This window comes from Phoca vitulina, unplaced genomic scaffold, assembly GCF_004348235.1.
Source record: "Phoca vitulina isolate PV1807 unplaced genomic scaffold, GSC_HSeal_1.0 scaffold59, whole genome shotgun sequence".
In the NCBI taxonomy this organism is placed as follows: Eukaryota; Metazoa; Chordata; class Mammalia; order Carnivora; family Phocidae; genus Phoca; species Phoca vitulina.
In genome coordinates, this window is record NW_022589762.1 from 5722607 (window position 1) to 5741055 (window position 18449).

Sequence of the window (18449 nt, forward strand, 5' to 3'; positions counted from 1 at the left end):
TAAAACTAATATATCTAATGATGTAATGTATGGGGATTAACATAACAATAAAAAAATAAAAAAAAATACATCATCCCATAGTTAAACAATTTTATATGCAAATACAGGATTAACTATAGACACCATGCTGTACATTATATCCCATACTTATTTATTTTATAACTGGAAGTTTGTACCTTTTGACGCCCTTTACCCATTTCACCCACCTCCCCCATGCCCTGCCTCTCGCAACTACCAATCTGTTCTCTTGAGCTCATTGCCCACCCCACTCTTTTTTTTAGATTCCACATATAAATGATATCATACAGTAATTGTCTTTTTATGTCTGACTTCTTCAACTTAGCAAGATGCCCTCAAGATTTCCCAAATTTTAACTTCTTCACATGAATTCTGGGGTTTTTAAAATTTCTTTTCTGGGGTTTATTTTTGATTCTGGCTCACCATGAAACTCTAATCCCTCTGAATTTTATGTGTCTCAGGATCTGACTCCAGTGAGGGGCAGCAGCTGTGTTTCCTCTGCTCACAAGTGAGAGGGATCTAATGCTTGTGCCCCTGAAGGGAAGTGTTGAATGTGTGAGCAGGGAAGTGACTGCACAGACATGAGAGTGTGTGCACATGGGGACTGGAGATGGGGAAAATCCCTTCTATAATGAGAACTGAGCATTGTCAGGGTTCAGGGTGAGGCCAAGGGATAGAGAGAAGGACAGACAGGAGAAACAAAAGGAAGAGTTTAAATGGAGACTGGAGGAAAAAGGGAAAACAAGATGAGGGGAAAGAGAAAAAGCACCATAGCACCGTCTACATCCTCCTTCATAAGATGCATCATATTTTATTGTGGTACAAGTTTCTGGAGGGCAAATTTCATAAGGGCTTGTTTAGTGAGTGTTTTATAGTGTCTTACCACTCTATTCCCTGTACCTGGCATGTAGAAATTATTAATCAATGAATAAATGAATGACTGTGGGAAGGAGAAAACAGAAGACAGGCAGACAAGGATGAAGGGAAGAGGGGTACAAGGCAAGAAAGTAGATGAAACACAGAGAAGATTGTAAGATCCAGAAGACCTGGCTTTGAGCACACCCCAGTGGGTTAACATTAACTATGGAAATGTGCTTAGTACAGCTTCACCAGAGGATGTCTGTGTACCTAACCAGTCACCATCACTCTGGGGCAGAGCACCCAGACCACACCAGGACTCTCTCACCCAATCCCAGGGTTCGTCCTATTGGCTCAGGCTCCTCTGGCCTTAAAATAGTAGGACTTCCGCCTCAAGCCTGACTACTCTTTCCTTCAGCTGGGACAAAGTATGCCTTGAGAGCCACCCAGAACCATTGGGTGTACTTCCCCTGCTTTCTTTGCAATGACCAGTTCCTCCTTTTCTTGTTATTCTCAGTGCTTCCCCCTTTATTCACTCTAAAATGATATGGTGTCAGGGACTCCCTACCACCTGAGATGAATTTCAGAATGTCTTCTGGACTGTGTTTCCAGATCACAAATGCTCTTCTTTCCTAAAGGGCTTCCTGAAATCGAAAGCCTGTTCAATTACCAATCATCCTGGTTGCTCATTGCCTCCAAAAAGATTGACAAAAGTCATAAGTCAATAAGGATGTCTACACAAATTATGTAAACTATCAAGAACAAAAGCAAACACGTGATGATAATTGTGGGAGGGGTTGATCACCCTAAACTAATTTGATGGAACCTTCCTAAGGATACTTTAAAGTCCCACCACAAAGACAACATTGGGTGTGCCCCCCTTGGGTTCTGGAAAGTTTCAGTATAGTCATGGGGACAGTCTAGTGACACTGTATTCATCCTGATGGACTCTGCACTTACATCCTCAAATTAATTCTAGAGTGTCCAGGTCCAAACAATTTCCCATTGACAGCATCAATGAAAGAGAAAAATCAGATATTCCCCAAGAGGAGCATAGGGGAATTCAAAGGCACAGAGATCCCAAGACCACCCTATGACCCTCACATACTTAGTATAGAAGAGTTTGAATAAAAAATACTATTCAATTTGGAAAACTATAAAAATTCTGCTCTCATTTTTATTTTCCACTGGAGCAAATATGCTTGGTACTCACATGAGCCTTTTATAAAAACCAACCATTTATTTTTCTTACCGAGTTTGCTTTGACCATCCTGTCTTTGCTTTAAGCTCTTCCCTGGTTGTTTCTCCTTCCCTTTGGGCCAGTTTAATGCCACCTTCTAAACATGTCCTCCTCTAAGTTGAAGAGATTTTCCTGTTTCCTTTTTAGGGGCTGTATATTTAGCTGAAATTCAGTCCATGTTCTGCTCACCAAGCCATGTGCTGTGGCATGGAGCTGCACCTACTCAGAGGAAATTCACACAATAGGACGGTCCCCTCATCAAGCAGGTGCCCCTGGACTGTAATTATCCACAGATTTTCTTCTAACTTGTAGGAAAGTACTAGATGGGCTAGAAGGTGATCCTATCAGTCTGGTTGGAATTTAGAGAGTTTAGGGAGAATTAGTAGGAACTAAGTGGGTCCTTATGGTGGAATGCCTTGATTATCATTTTGGGGTTTAGTGCTGAGGAGTGTCATAATCCATTTTGGGCTTGGGAAATATTAATCTGTTCTAGGTTTGGTCTAATGGAGGAGAGTCAGAAGTCTGTCACAGTAGCCCTTTACCTCATTATGAAAACCTGGTTGCCCTCTTTCCTCTGCTAACATTTCTCTGGCTGACCTCTCTGACGAGTTTTCTCACTCCTTACAGACTTTGTAATGGCTCCTGGTTTAGTTTTTGTCTCTGCCCCCAATCCTGTTATCCCCCTGGGTGATGCAGTGTCATCATTTAATACCTTGTCCTTTCCATCTGTGAAGTTCTTTACCTACATCCCACCTCACATTTCTATGGTGTATTCTGGACTTTGTCACCTCCCAGAATTGTTCACCTTAGAAATGACAAACTCATGCTGTCCATTCCTGATTGAAACCTCATGACTACAATACATCCATCGAACTTTTCTCTATAACAGTACTATTTCTCCAACTCTGCTCTTTGCAATATCTACAACTCCATTGCACACTTGTTCTGTTGCACCCACCTAAGAACCTCCCCACACTGTGTGAAATCACTTGATCACCTTCTCTGTGCCTTCACTCAAGTGCTTGGTACTGCTGAAAAAATTCTCATAACTGAACCACTACAAATTCATGGTCACTTGCCTCAGCTGACCCTGTGGTCCCACGGTGCTTCTGTGTTTCAGAAATCAGGTCTTACTCCAATTTCTTATCATAACAATTTAAAAAGTTTCTCACTTTTCTTAATCCCCTTCCTCAGTTCTCCCCACCCCTCCCCCAGAAGAGGAAACAGAGAAAACAGAATTGATAGCCAAATTTTATTGTGTGCCAGGCTCTGTCCTTAGCACTTTATATGTATTAATCCACTTAGTTATCACAGAAACCCTGCGAGGTACTTGGCAAATCTAAGACCAAGAAGAGAAATCCCTTGGCCAAAGTCACACAGGTAGGAAGGTGTAGGGCTGCCTGGCTAAGGACTTTTAACATTGATCTGGTAAATTGTTGGATAGGATCAGCCTGTCTTGTCTGGCACTCTCCTTAGCAACTAGCCAGAGAAGATGCTCAATAAGTCTTTGGTGAATCAATAGTCCAGATAAGAGTCAATAGGGAATTGGATGGGAGTGGGATGAAAAGAAAAGGATGAATTCTATCCCGAAGAGGCATACTCCACACATAGGCAATTGAATGGAGGTAGGGAAACAGAGTCAAAGGAGACCTGAGTTTTGGTGGTTGGGTAGGTAGGAGAAGAGTGGTTGGTACCATTTGTAGAAATAGGGAGGTAACCTCAGGAGATTTGGGGGGAAGGTGATGAGTTCAGTTGTTAAGGAATTTGGGGAACTCGGGAAACAGCAAAATGAGAGACATCTCCAATAGACACTTGAGATGAAAGTGATGATGATAATGATGACCAACATTGACTGAGTATTTATTAAGTGACAGGTACAATTTTAACTGCTTTATGTATACAAACTCATTTAATTCTCCTCAAAATCTATGTAGCAAGTGCAGCTGTGATTATCCCCATTCAGAGAGGTTAAGATGCTTTTCTTTAGGCCATGCAATTGCTAGCTGGCAGAGGTGACTTTCAAAATCAGGCAGTTTGAATTTAGAACAGCAGGTTGTGTGTTGGGGGTGATAGTGGCCTTGAGTTGAAAGACAAAACCTTGGAGATAGACGAGATCACCAAGGATAGGAGGGGACAGAGGACAAGGAATGGGCTAATATTTGGGGGACAGGACAGAGGTGCTTGTTGGATCCCATCTGTAATTCTATGGTGCAGAGAGTACTCACTGAAAGAAAAATGATGGCAGCATAGCCAGCACAAGCTGAGGTGAACCTAGCTGGGGGCAAGTGGCAGAGTCAGGTGAAACTGGTTTGTTTTTCTTCTGTTGATGATATTCCTAGCTGAATGATCATGTGCCCAGGCTCCAGGATGGAGCTATACCGTGGGCCTTGTATCTGGAGACAAGGCCACTGGTTTGGATGGCACTGAGGAGAAGACATATTTAGTATTAAAATCAGACTCAGCTAAGCTGGCTCTCTGTGAGATACTAATAGATTCTCCTTCCTTTGGGTAAGGAGATGGTAAGTCCTGGTTTGCCTAGAATGGTCCTGCTTTACACCTGTGGTCCTGGTGATACTTGTTATGTAACTATTAATAGCACCCCATCTACTCTGAAAAGTGTCCAAATTAGATAGATTAATTATATCTTCATCGCTAATTTAGGGGCATTGTGTTTTTGAGTAGATTGGCAGGCAGAAGCACTTACATTGTAAATAATTACTTCCTTTTTCTCTTTCTCTGTGGAGTCCACAGAATTGAGCTTGAGGTACATATGGTGAGACTCTCCAAACAGAAATCTTATAGGGTTGTTGTAAAGGTGACATAAATAATGGATGGAAAAGTGCTCTGAAATTTGGAGGCCACTTTCCAAAACTATTGCTATTGATGTCATGGATCCTAGAAGCCCTCTTCTATATAAAAGAGTCCTGTCACTGGTTTCTTTTCTTCTTCTTTTTCTTCCTTTGATCCTTCCTCCTCCCCTCCCACTCCCCCTCCCTCTTCTTCTTCTTCTTCTTTTTCTTCTTCTTCTGCTCCTCCCCTCCTCCTCCTCCTCCTCCTTCTCCTTCTTCTTCTTCCTCTTCTTTGTGAAGACAGTGTTTCTGAAATTGATGTGACCATTAGATTTATCTGGAGCAATTGTTAAAAATTCAGATCCCCACACTCCACCCCAGACCTACTGAATCAGAATCTCTGGGGGAGACCTGGGATTCTGTATTTTTATCAAACTTTTGAAGTTTGCTTATGATTAAGCAAGTTGGAAAATGTGGGATTAGGACATCTCCAATTTAAAATTCTTGGCAAATCAAATATATAAGTGAAGGGAATGGTGGATAATGGTGCAGTTTAGAATAGATCTGCCTTTGTTAGCCACTGATAGTGTAGTATGATGTTTCAAATTTCATTGTACAAAGGAGTTACTCCTTGATTTTGTTAAAAATGCAGATTCTGTAACTTCTCTTCCCCTATCTCTACCTGACTCTATGATTCTGATTTAGTTGATTTGGGGATAAGCCTGAATACCTACATTTTAAAATAATCATGACAATTCTGATGTAAGAGTTTCTTTGGCCTTATTCTGAAAAATGTTAGCTCATTATCAATCTATTTCTCAGGTCACAGTTTCTTAAGAAGACTTAAATGTGTAGGACTCAGGATAGATAAGCTCTGATAAAGGTTTAGGAGAGGTGTGTTCTAGTGCACACCTGGCCAGGACAGCCTTGCATAGCTCTGACAAATTCCCTTAACAGACTGCATCCCCTTGGACAAGAGATTACACATTTCAGAATTTGAAGAGGAAAATATTTCAAGAAAATTTGGATAGAAAACAATGCCCAGGATTACCTGAAATATTTTCTCCCCTGCCTTTCATTTGCAGAAGAAAGTATGAAATTGGCTATGAAGCAAGAAGAAAATGTGGACAACACAGTGGTGAGGGTGAAATACGAACATCCTGTTCAAAAGGCATTGAAAATCAAAGCAAGTGAGACTAAGAAGCACAAACCCAAAGAGTTACTCTTCCCAGACTCACAGCTTTTCAGGCAGTGGGGTAAGGATCTTTCTGAGGCCCATCAGAAAAAGGCCGAGGACCTTTTCCAGAAGTTTGGTTACAACGTGTACCTCAGTAACCAGTTGCCTTTCAATCACACCATCCCAGATACCCGAGATTCCAGGTAGGGCGGACCAAGTTTGGGTTGCCAAGGGACCTTGGTTTAATTGGGGGATGAGCTTTGGGAGCAGTGAAAGTCAAGGGTTGAAAGAGGGTTGAGGAGTGGAAAATTGATGGGGAAGGAATTCTGGCAGGCTGACTGAGCAGAGTTCTTGTTTTTAATCCATTTTATAATGGCAGCTCAGAGAGGACAGCTGACTGGTCCCAATATTTACAGCCCCTTGGAAATGGGCAGAGATGTCAGAGAAACAGATCCTTGAGAATTCTGATGATGAGTCTAACTCATAATTGTACAGATGAGGAAACTGAGGAAAGACTTGTGCAAGTCACACTGAAGTTAACAGCTCTGCTTGCTCCCATGGTGTTTTCCTCAAATTCTGTGTGAATTCCTCTCTGTTATTAATTCTAATTTAAAGAGCCTTCCCTGGGGCGACTGGGTGGCTCAGTCAGTTAAGCATCTGCCTTGGGCTCTGGTCATGATCAAGCCCTGCATTGGGCCCCCTGCTTGGCAGGAAGTCTGCTTCTCCCTCTTCTACTCCCCTTGCTTGTGTTCCCTCTCTCGCAGTGTCTCTCTCTGCCAAATAAGTAAATAAAATCTTAAAAAAAAAAAAAAGAGCCTTCCCTCTCTTTCTCCATCGGTTTCTTCTTCCCATTGCTTTTTCTCTCTTTGCTTCTCCCACCATTCTTCGTAAGTCTTAAAAATAACAACTTTGTTGAGATATAATTCGTATACAATTCATCAATTTAAACTGTACAATTTAATGGTTTTTAGTATATTCACAGAGTGGTGCACCATCACCGTAATCAATTTTAAAACATTTTCATCACTTCGAAAAAAATTCCATACCCATTAATAACCCCTCCTTGTTTACAGATAATTCCTCATTCCTAGGCAACCATTACTTTCTGTCCCTATGGATTTACCTATTCTCGACATTTCATGTAAGTGGAATAATATAATATATGGGTCTCTCGTGACTGGCTTTTTTCACTTAGAATAATATGGTTTTTTTTATATTATTATTATTATTTTTATTATGTTCAGTTAGCCAACATACAGTGCATCATTAGTTTTTGATGTAGTGTTCAACGATTCCTTAGTTGCATATAACACCCAACGCTCATCACAACATGTGCCCTCCTTAATACGCATCACCTGACTGCCCCATCCCCCCACCCCCTCTCCTCTGAAACCCTCAGTTTGTTTTCCAGAGTCCAGAGTCTGTCATGGTTTTTCTCCCTTACTGATTTCTTCCCCTTCAGTTTTCCTTCCCTTCCCGTATGGTACTCCATGCTATTCCTTATGTTTCACATATGAGTGAAACCATATGATAATTGTCTTTCTCTGCTTGACTTATTTCATTTAGCATAATCCCCTCCAGTTCCATCCATGTCAGTGCAAATGGTGGGTATTCATCCTTTCTGATGGCTGGGTAATATTCCATTGTATATATGTACCTAGAATAATGTTTTTAAGTTACATTCGTATTATAGTACGTATCAATACTTAACTCCTTTTATTGTCAAATAATATTCTTTTGTACAGGTACACCACATTTTGTTTATCTATTTTCCAGTTAGTGGAAATTTGGATTGTTTCCACTTTTTGACTATTAAGAATAATACTGCTCTGAACATTCATGTGTAAGTTTTTGTGTGGACATATGTCTTCAGTTTTCTTGGTTATACCATAGAAGTATAATTTCTGGGTTATATGATAACTCTATATTTAACATTTCAAGGAACTGCCAGACTGCTTTCCAAAGTGACTGCATCATCTCTAGCAGTATATGAGAGTGCTGGTTTTTCCACATCCTCACCAACATTTGTTATTCGTCTTTTGATAATAGATATTCTAGTGATGTGAAGTGGTATATCATTGTGGTCTTCATTTAAATTTTCCTGATGTCTAATGATAGTGAACATCTTTTCACGTGCATATTGGCTATTTGTATATCTTCTTTGGAGAAATGTCTATTCAGAGACTTTCTCCTTTTATTTTTAAATTTATTTTAATTTTATTATGTTATGTTAGTCACCATACAATACATCATTAGTTTTTGATGTAGTGATCCATGATTCATTGTTTTATTAATATGATTTTGTCCAGTTTATCTAATTTTTTTCTTTGGTTGCTTATGCTTTGGATGTCATATGTAAGAAACTATAATGCTTAATGCAAAGTCATGAAGATTTATGCCATTTTTTTCTAAAAGTTTTGTAGTGTTAATCTTACATTTAGGTTTTTGGTCCATTTAAAATTAATTTTTGGACATGGTGTGACATAGAGGTCCAACTTCATTTTCTTGCGTATGGCCATCCAGCTGTCCTAGCACCCCACATTGGATTGTCTTGGCACCCTTGTCAAAATCAATTGGTCATAAATATAAGAATTTACTTCCAGATATCAATCCTATTTCGTTGTTTTATAGGTCTATTCCTTATGACATTAACTCACTGATTTGACAACTGTAGTTTTTGTAGTAAGTTTTGAAATCAATAAGTATGAGTCTTCCAACTTTCTTCTTGTTCAAGATTGTTTTAGCTATTCTGAGATCTTGAATTTCCATATGAATTTTAGGATTAGCTGGTCAATTTCTACAAACAAACCAGCAGTATTTTGATAGGGACTAGATTGAATCTGTAGATCAATGTAGGGAGTATTGTCATATTAACAAATCTTTCAATCCATGAACATAAAGAATCTTTGCATTTATTTAGGTTTTCTTTAATTTCTTTCAACAATGTTTTGGGTTTGGGAGTATAAGTTTTGTACTTCTTTTGTTAGATATGTTTATCTTTTTGATGCTATTTGAAGTGAAATTGTTTTCTTAGTTTCATTTTCAAATTGTTCATTGTAAGTCTATAGAAACACAATTTTTTTTTGTATGTTGAACTTGTATCCTGCAATCTTGTCATATTCATTTATTAATTCTAATAGTTTTTTTAGTGGATATTTTAGAATTTTCTCTCTATTAGACTATGTTATTTATACATAGAGAAAGCTATACTTTTTCCTTTCCAATATGATGACTTTTATTTAATTTTCTTGCTTAATTGCCTGGCTAGAATCTTCAATAAAATGTCACATAGAAGTGGTGAGAGAGGGCACTTTGTTTTGTTCCTCATTATGGGTGGGGGATGCATTTAATATTTCACCATTAAGTATGTTAGCTGTGGCTTTTTGTACATGCCCTTTATCAGAAATCTCATTCTATTTCTAGTTGGTTTAGTGTTTTTTTCTTTCTTTTTTTTTTCTTGTTATGAAGGGGTCAGATGCTTTTTCTGTGTCTATCAAATTGATCATGAGGTTTTATTCATTATCTATTGATATAGTGTATTACATAAATTGATGATAGGATGTCAAACAAATCTTAAATTCATGGCATAAATTCTACTTGACCATAGTATGGAGTTGTTTCTATATGTTGCTGGATTTGGTTTGCTAATATTTTGTGTCTCTATTCATAAGAAATATTGGTTTTTAGTTTTCTTTCCTTGTGATATTTTTGTTTGTTCATTTTTTTTTAAAGATTTTACTTATTTATTTGACAGAGAGAGATTGAGAGAGAGAGAGAGAGCACAAGCAGGGGGAGAGGCAGGCAGCGGGAGAAGGAGAAAGAGGCTTCCCGCTGAGCAGAGAGCCTGATGTGGGGCTTGATCCAGGACCCTGGCTGGGATCATGACCTGAGCTGAAGGCAGAACCTTAACTGACTGAACCACCCAGGTGCCCCTTTTTGTTTGGTTTTGTAACTAAGTAATACTGGCCTCATAGAATGACTTGAGAAATGTTTCCTCTTCTTCTATATTTTGGAAACATTTGTGAACAATTGGTACTAATTCTTTTTAAATATTTGGTAGAATTCACCAGAAGCCATCTGGGCCTGGATCTCTTTTGGTGGGTAGTGATCAGTAATTCAATCTCTTTACTTGATATAGGTCTATGCAGATTTCTATTGATTTATTTCAAGATTTTATTTAAATTCAAGTTAGTTCACATATAGTGTAGTATTAGTTTCAGAGGTAGAATCTAGTGATTGATCAGTTGATATAACACCCAGTGCTCATGACATCAAGTGCCCTCTTAATGCCCATCACCCAATTATGCCATCCCCCCATCCACCTCCCCTCCAGCAACCCTCAGTTTGCTCCCTTTAGCTAAGAGTCTCTTATGATTTGGCTCCCTCTCTATTTTCATCTTATTTTATTTTTCCTTCTTTTCCCCTATGTTCATCTGTTTTGTTTCTTAAATTCCACATATGAGTGAAATCATATGGTATTTGTCTTTCTTTGACTGGCTTATTTTGCTTAGCATAATATACTCTAGTTCCATCCATGTCATTGCAAATGGCAAGTTTTCATTCTTTTTGATGGATGAGTAATATTTCATTGTATGTATGTGTATATATATACACCACATCTTCTTTATCTATTCGTCAGTCGATGGACATTTGGGCTCTGTCCATGTTTTGGCTAACAGACACATGAAAAAATGCTCAACATGACTCATCATCAGGGAAATACAAAACAAAACCACAAAAAGATAACACCTCACACCTGTCAGGATGGCTAAAATTAACAACTCAGGAAACAACAGATGTTGGCAAGGATGCAGAGAAAGGGGAACCCTCTTACACTATTGGTGGGAATGCAAACTGGTGCAGCCATTCTGGAAAACAGTATGGAGGCTCCTCAAAAAGTTAAAAATAGAACTACCCAATGACCCAGCAATTGCACTATTGGGCATTTATCCAGAGGATACAAAAATAGTGATTTGAAGGAGCTCGTGAACCTCAATGTTTATAGCAGCACTATCCACAATAGATTTCTATTTATTCTTGAGTTGCTTTTGATAATTTATGTCTCTTTAGGAATCTGTCCACCTCATCTAAATTTTCTAATTTGTGGGAACATTGTTTATTTATAGTGTTCCCTTATAATCTTTTTTTATTTCTGGAAGGTCAATAATGATGTCCCACTTTTATTCCTGATTTTAGTAATTTGAATACTCTTTATTATGTTCTTGGTCAGTCTAGCTGAACATTTGTAAATTTTGTTGATGTTTTCAAAAAGCCAACTTTTCACTGATTGTCTCTATTTTTATATCTATTCTCCATTTTATGTATTTCTACTCTCATCTTTATTATTTCCTTCCTTCTCCTTGCTTTGGATTTAGTTTGCACTTTCTATTTTCTTAAGGTGGAAGGCTAGATTATTATTCTTTTTAAAAAAATATACTTATTGATAGCTATAAATTTATTTCCTAGCTTCTCTTTAGCTGTATTCCATAAGTGTTGGTATATTGTGCTTTGTTTTTTCAGTCATCTCAATGTATTTTCTAGTTTCCCTTGCAATTTTTTTTGACTCAATGGTTACTTAGGAATGTATTTAATTTCCACATATTTGTGAATTTTCCTTTTTTTTTTTCTGTTTTCATCTCTAATGTCACTCTATTGTAATGAGAGAATCATATTTTGTATTAACTTAATCTTTAAAAAATTTATTGAGGCTTCTTTTGTATGCTAACAAATGATCTCTTCTGGAGAATGTTGTATGTGTAGTTTGAAAGTATTATGCTTTTTTCTTTTTTTCTTTCTTTCTTTCTTTCTTTCTTTCTTTCTTTCTTTTCTTTTAGGATTTTCACATGTGGAAGCAGAGGTGTTCTTAGAGAGACTCATTTTATGGTGCCTTGAAATAAAAGTACTTCCACTTGCCATGCTACTCAAAAAAAAAAAAAAAGAAAGTATTATGCTTTTATTGGGTAGAGTGTTCTCTAGATATCTGTTAGGTCTAGTTGGTTTGTAGTGTTGTTTAGTCTTCTGCCTAATCTTTTCTTGTTTATATTTTGCTTAGTTGTATCTATTATTGAAAGTGGGATATTGAAGTCTCTAATGATTATTGTTAAATTGTCTATTACTTCCTTCAATTCTGTCAGTTTTTATTTCATATATTTTGGGACTCTGTTGCTGGATGTATACTTTTACAATTGTCTTATCTTCCTGATGGATTGATCCCTTTGTTGTTATAAAATCTCCCCCTTATCATTACTAAGATTTTTATTTTAATATCTATTTTGTCTGATATTAGTATAACCACTCTAGCTTTCATATGGTTGCTATTTGCATAATGTATCTTTTACTTACAATCTATTTTTATCTTTTGATCTAAAATATGTTTCCTGAAGATATAGTTGGATTTAAAAAAATGCAATCTGACAATCCCTACCTTTTGATTAGATTAATTCATTTATATTTAATATTTTTATTGATATAGCTGGATTTATGTCTGCCAATTTATCTTTGTTTTCTAATGTTTCATGTCTTTTTTCCTTTCATCCTTTACTGCTTGTTTTTTATGTTAAGTGAATATTTTCCAATGTAACAATATCATCCTTTTAATTATTTTTCAGTATATTTTATAGTTATTTTCTTAATGGCTGCTCTAGGGTTTATTGTGTACATCTTAACTTATCAGAGTCTACTTAGCCTTATTATAATGAGATATAGGAAGGCTAGTCATATATAACTTTATTTAATCTTCTTTTTTGCTATTATTGTTATACATATTACATATATGTATGGTAAAAAATAAAAAAATATACTGTTATAATCACTTTATATAGTTTTATCTATTAAAATGAGGAAAAAGGAAAGGAACTATAAATTTATGAAGTTTGTTATATTTATCTTTTAAGTTATCATGTCTGATTCTCTACACTTGTTCCTGTAGATTCAATTTACAATCTGGTGTCATTTTCTTGTGTCAGTACAGCTTTGCTCCCATCTACCTCTTTTGTGCTGTTATTATCAAGTATATTAAATCACTATATCTTATAGGCCCAACAATTAGATATACTTAAAAAATATATAATTGCTTTTAAAATCAGTTAAGAGAAGAAATAGGCATTTATACTGTCTTTTATAATTGTGCAATTACCTTTACTGATGCTCTTTGCTCGTCTATGTGTGTGTGTGTGTGTGTGTTGAGTTACTACTCTCTGGGATTACTTGTTTTCAGGCTAAGGAACTTAGTATTTCTTGTAGGTGGATTTGCTACCAACAAATTCTCTCAGTGCTTATTTATTTGCCAATGTCTTCATTTCATTTTCATATTTGAAAGATAAAAGATAAAAACTGCTTGGTTAATTTTTTTTCTTTCTGCACTTTGAATATGTCATTCCATTGCTTTCTGGCTCTATTGTTCTGATGAGATATCAACTATTAATATCACTGGGGTTTCCTTGTATGTGGTAGGTTATTTTTCTTTCACTTCTTTCAAGGTTTTCTTTTTATCTTTGGCTTTCAACATTTTGACTACGATGTGTCTGGGTGTGTATCTCTGCATTTATCTTACTTGAAGTTCATTGAGCTTCTTGGATGTGTCTAGAAGTATTTAAATATGAGTATTTCTTTTAGGGGTTATGAAATATATCAAAAGTTGCAGCCTCTAAGTGCTAAGATCTTATAGCTGAATTCATCCCAAATGAACATGGAATTGTGATCATTTTTTTCCACAAATTTTATTCCATTTATACTTTTAACCACCAGAACAAAAGAATCATCATTGAGGATCTGACCCATAATCCATGTAATACATGGCAGTGGCCTAATGTAGCATTTGAATGATGAATTGATACTCTTCGTCACATCACCCTAAGAAGATGATTCCTCAGCATCCCCTAATTCTCTAAATCAGAAGGTAACTGGCATAGCCATAGATGGAGATGTGAGAGCTACTTTTTCACTGAGACTCACTTGTCTCAACATGTAGATCACCCCAAAAGCATTCAGAGAAACCTTTTTCCTGTACAAGGATGGTAACAAAATTTCACCTTAAAGCCAACTCCAGTTGATTGGTAGTGACTACCTGGAGTATTGTGGTGGGAAAACATTTGAGTCCATATGATCAAAGGCATGGATGATCTGTTAGGGGAGAATCATGAGAGGGGAGAATGGTGCCATGTGTGTCAGTATTTGCTACTTGTGAACCAGGACACAAGTAGGACCTAACACATTTTCTCCTAGGTTGATTGCATAATTTAGGTCTTTAGGTATGAAGATAATATGCTGGGACCAGTTGGTAACTGAAGATGCCTTGTATTTATTGATTTTGAAACATCCAGATTTAATTCCATAAGGATTAACTCATGAAACTGCTTGTCAGAAAGCATTACTGTGGATACAAAATATTTATGAATCAAGTATCTACATATACTTGAAAAACGTTTGAGTCACATCTGATACTACAAACCAAATGAGTACTCTTCCTCTCTGCTGTTCATAAAAAAAATCTTTGTGGCCCAGACATATATGGATTTCAGAGCTAAAGCATTCTGGAAACCATATGGTTTAAAACTATAGGAAGACCACTCCACTGACTTTCTTTGAGAGAAATAATTTAGTGAATTAGAGGTATTATTAGATAGAATTACACAATAATATAAGAATAGACCTTCTATGCCATTTAGTCCAGCTTCCTGCTAAGTGAGATGTCAAAGTGATTGTAATCACTGTTCCCCCCACCTTTCTGGACAGCTATCTGAGACCAGAAAGATGCCAGCCCTGGCAGCTCTCCTGTCGTCATGTCCTCGCTTTACCTTTCAGAGACCAGGGAAAGGCTACTCAGGAGAGCACTGTGTGGAATTGGAGAATCAGTCAGTTACCTTATTGAGTTTAGGTGGATGTTAAATACCAACAAATGATTAAACACATGAAAAGTCATAGCTTCAATTGTTAATCTTTTATTTTATTTTATTTTTATTTTTTTAAAGATTTTATTTATTTATTTGACAGAGAGAGACACAGCGAGAGAGGGAACACAAGCAGGGGGAGTGGGAGAGGGAGAAGCAGGCCTCCCGCGAAGCAGGGAGCCCGATGCGGGGCTCAATCCCAGGACCCTGAGATCATGACCTGAGCTGAAGGCAGACGCTTAACGACTGAGCCACCCAGGCACCCCCAATTGTTAATCTTTAATAGGGAATTTACCAAAATGCTGTGGCCAGGACCAGCTACAAAATTTGCAGGGCCCAGTGCAAAATGAAAATGTGGGGCCTTTTGTTCAAAAACTATTTAGAATTTCAAGATGGTGTTAGGAAGGTATTAAGCCAAGTTAAGTCACTAAGTGTGGGGACCTGTGTGACTGCATAGGTTGCACACCCAGGAAGCTGGCCTTGCTGCAGGTGTAACTTGTTTTAGGGAATCCCAATGTAAGAATATATTTTGCAATTGTTTAAAGTCTGTTTCCATGTGTACATATCAGTTAATTTGTTATGCACAATGGTAGTTTCAGGTAAAGTTATGATATACATAAAGTTTATCTTTCTAGCTCTAACACCTAGAAGCTACCTTTTCTCTTCTCCCATTGCGCCTTCCTGTTGTTAGGGGGAAGTGGGGTGGACTGTGGTTCTATATTGGAAGGATTTGCCAAAGATCAGTTCCTGTAACTGTCATCCAACTAATAAATATTTTTTAGGATCTTCTGCTGCACTACCTAATATGGTAGCCAGTAGTCACATGGGACTATTTAAAATTAAATTAATTAAAATTGAATTAAATAAAAAATTTAGGTTTTTTTTGTTATATAGTGACATTATAAGTGCTCGATAGCCACACATGACTAGTGGCTATCATAATGGGCAGCACAGATTTAGAACATTTCCATCATTGCAGGAAATTCTGTTGGACAGAGCTGGTCTAACCATTCTAGGTCAGGTGTTGGGGAGCAAGGAGGAAGGAGAGATCATTCTTTTTGGAACTGCAGGAGCCACATTTCTTGCTTCCCTTGATATAAGGTTGGGAAGAGAATGTGGGGTGTGGATAAAAGAAGTGTTGGGAAAACATTTAGAACATAGCCAAGACAGTACTCAAAAGGAAGCATGGGAGACTGAGTGGAAAAAAGAAAATTTAAAGATGGTTGATTGGATTATGTGGATTAGAGGGAAGAGAAGCTGAACAAAGTTTTAATCAGGTTTCAATTTAACTTAATTACCAACTCTTACTCTTGATTAAATACATATTTATTATATAATCAGTCTGTACTAGATATTAAGAACTGCCCCTGAGCTTGAAAGAATTTAATGTTCATCTGTCACACTCCTTTGCCTCTGCTTTAAATATTGATGACCCTCAGGCTTTAGCTTAAGGCTCTTTTCTGCATGTAACTTGAGTGATTTTATCCAACTCTTACGAATTCAACCACCACTTACAGGGTGATGACTCCTAAATTCACTTGTCTCCAATCCAGATTGTTCAGCTGTGACCCTGGGACCATATATGCAATGACCTGCTGGGGAATTCCATGGTGTGACTCACAGGTGCTTCCTACTCAACATGGCCAAACCAAAATGTATCAGTTTCTTTTTCTCCTCTCATTGTTCCTAGTTCAGTGACTGGTGCCGCTGTTCAAGTAATAAATGTAAGAACAAGAACAGCAATAATCACCAAAGTAGTAATAGTAGCAGCTAACATTAAATGAGCACTTCTTTTGTTCTGAGCATTTTTGCACATTATTGCATTTTACCCTCATAATAATACTGTTGTGAAATAATAGAAAAAATATATTTGTCTCTGTCCCCTCTTCCTGACACAGAGCTAAAAGCCTTGTGACTTCCTAAATGATGAGAACACTATGAGTATTTTTTGTTCTAATGAGGTGACTCTGAGTGGACCCTGGTTGGGGGCTGGTTATCAGAAATATCTACCATGATAAGGAGCTTGGAATTTTCAGCCCCATCCCTATCCCTCAGAGAAGGAGAGGGATTGAAAATAGAATTAATATTCGATCATGCGTATGTGGAGAAGCCTCCATAAAATCTCAATAGTATGGAATTTGGAGAGCACCCAGGTTGCTGAACACATTAGTAACTTAAATACTACTCAGGTCCAGACAGCTCCACTGGTGAATTCTACCAAAGTTTAAACAAGAATTAGCTTTAACTCCTTAAACTCTTCCTAACAATAGAAGAGAAGGGAATACTCCACAACTCGTTATATGAGGTCAGTATTACCCTGATACCAAAGTCAGATAAATACATTGCAAGAAAAGAAAACTGCAGAGCCGCATCCCATATGACTATAGATGTCAAAATCCTCAGCAAAATACTAACTGAATCTAACAGAATAGAAACAGGATTACACACCAAAACCAAGTTGGGATTTAAGCCAACAATATAAAATTGATTCAAACTCTGAAAAGCAATCAATGTAATACATCATATTGATAGAATAAAGGACAAAAGCCACACTATAATGTCAATAGACACAGAAAAAAAGCACTTGACAAAATCCAACCTTTTTATGATTAAAAACACTCAACAAGCAAGGAATAGATGGGAACTTCCTCAACCTAGCAAAGGGCATCTATAAAAAGCCCATATCATTCCTAATGGTGAAAGACTGAAAGCTTTCCCTATATGATGAAACTAAACAAGTATGTCTGACATCAACACTTGTATTCAAGATTTTAGTCAGGCAAGAAAGAGAAATAAAAAGCATCCATCTTGGGATGGAAGAAGTAAAACTGTTTCTATTCACAGATGACATGATCTTATATAGGAAATCATAAAAATCCATTAAAAACTATTAGAATTAATAAATGAATACAGGAAGGTTGCAGGATGCAAGATCAATACATAAAATTTATCATGTTTCTACAGATTTGTAATGAACAATTCAAAAATAAAATTAAGAAAAAAGTGTCACTTAGCATCAAAAAATACTTGGGAATAAATTTCACAAAGAAGTGCAAGCTTGTAGATGCAAAACTACAAGACATTAGTTAAGAAATTAAAGATTTAAATAAATGGAAAACATCCCATATTCATTGTTGGATCATTTATTTTGTTAAAATAACATGTTATTTTGTTAAAATAGCAACAGTCTCCAGGTTGATCTACAACTGGATTTTGGGTAGAAATTGACATGTTGATCCCAAAATTAAAATGAAAACACAAATGATCCCAAATAGCCAAAACACCTTGAAAAGGAATAAAGAATAGAGAAAAGAAGAATAAAGTTACAGGACTCACATTTTCTCTATTTCAAAACTTACTGCAAAACTACAATAATCAAGACAAGGTTTAACAGGTTAAGGATAGACATATAAATCAGTGGTATAGAATTGGTACCAAGAAATAAACTCTTACGTTAATGGTCAATTGATTCTTGACAA

General features: G+C 36.9%; 1 protein-coding gene across 1 annotated transcript in view; it reads left to right on the forward strand.

Annotated features, from left to right (window-relative positions):
- Positions 1-18449, forward strand: part of GALNT8 (polypeptide N-acetylgalactosaminyltransferase 8) — a 50963-nt gene that overhangs the window by 8036 nt on the left and 24478 nt on the right. The window contains exon 2 of the mRNA XM_032390747.1: positions 5991-6285. Coding sequence (XP_032246638.1) covers positions 5991-6285 — 295 coding nt within the window. The remainder of the gene's footprint in view (positions 1-5990; positions 6286-18449) is intronic.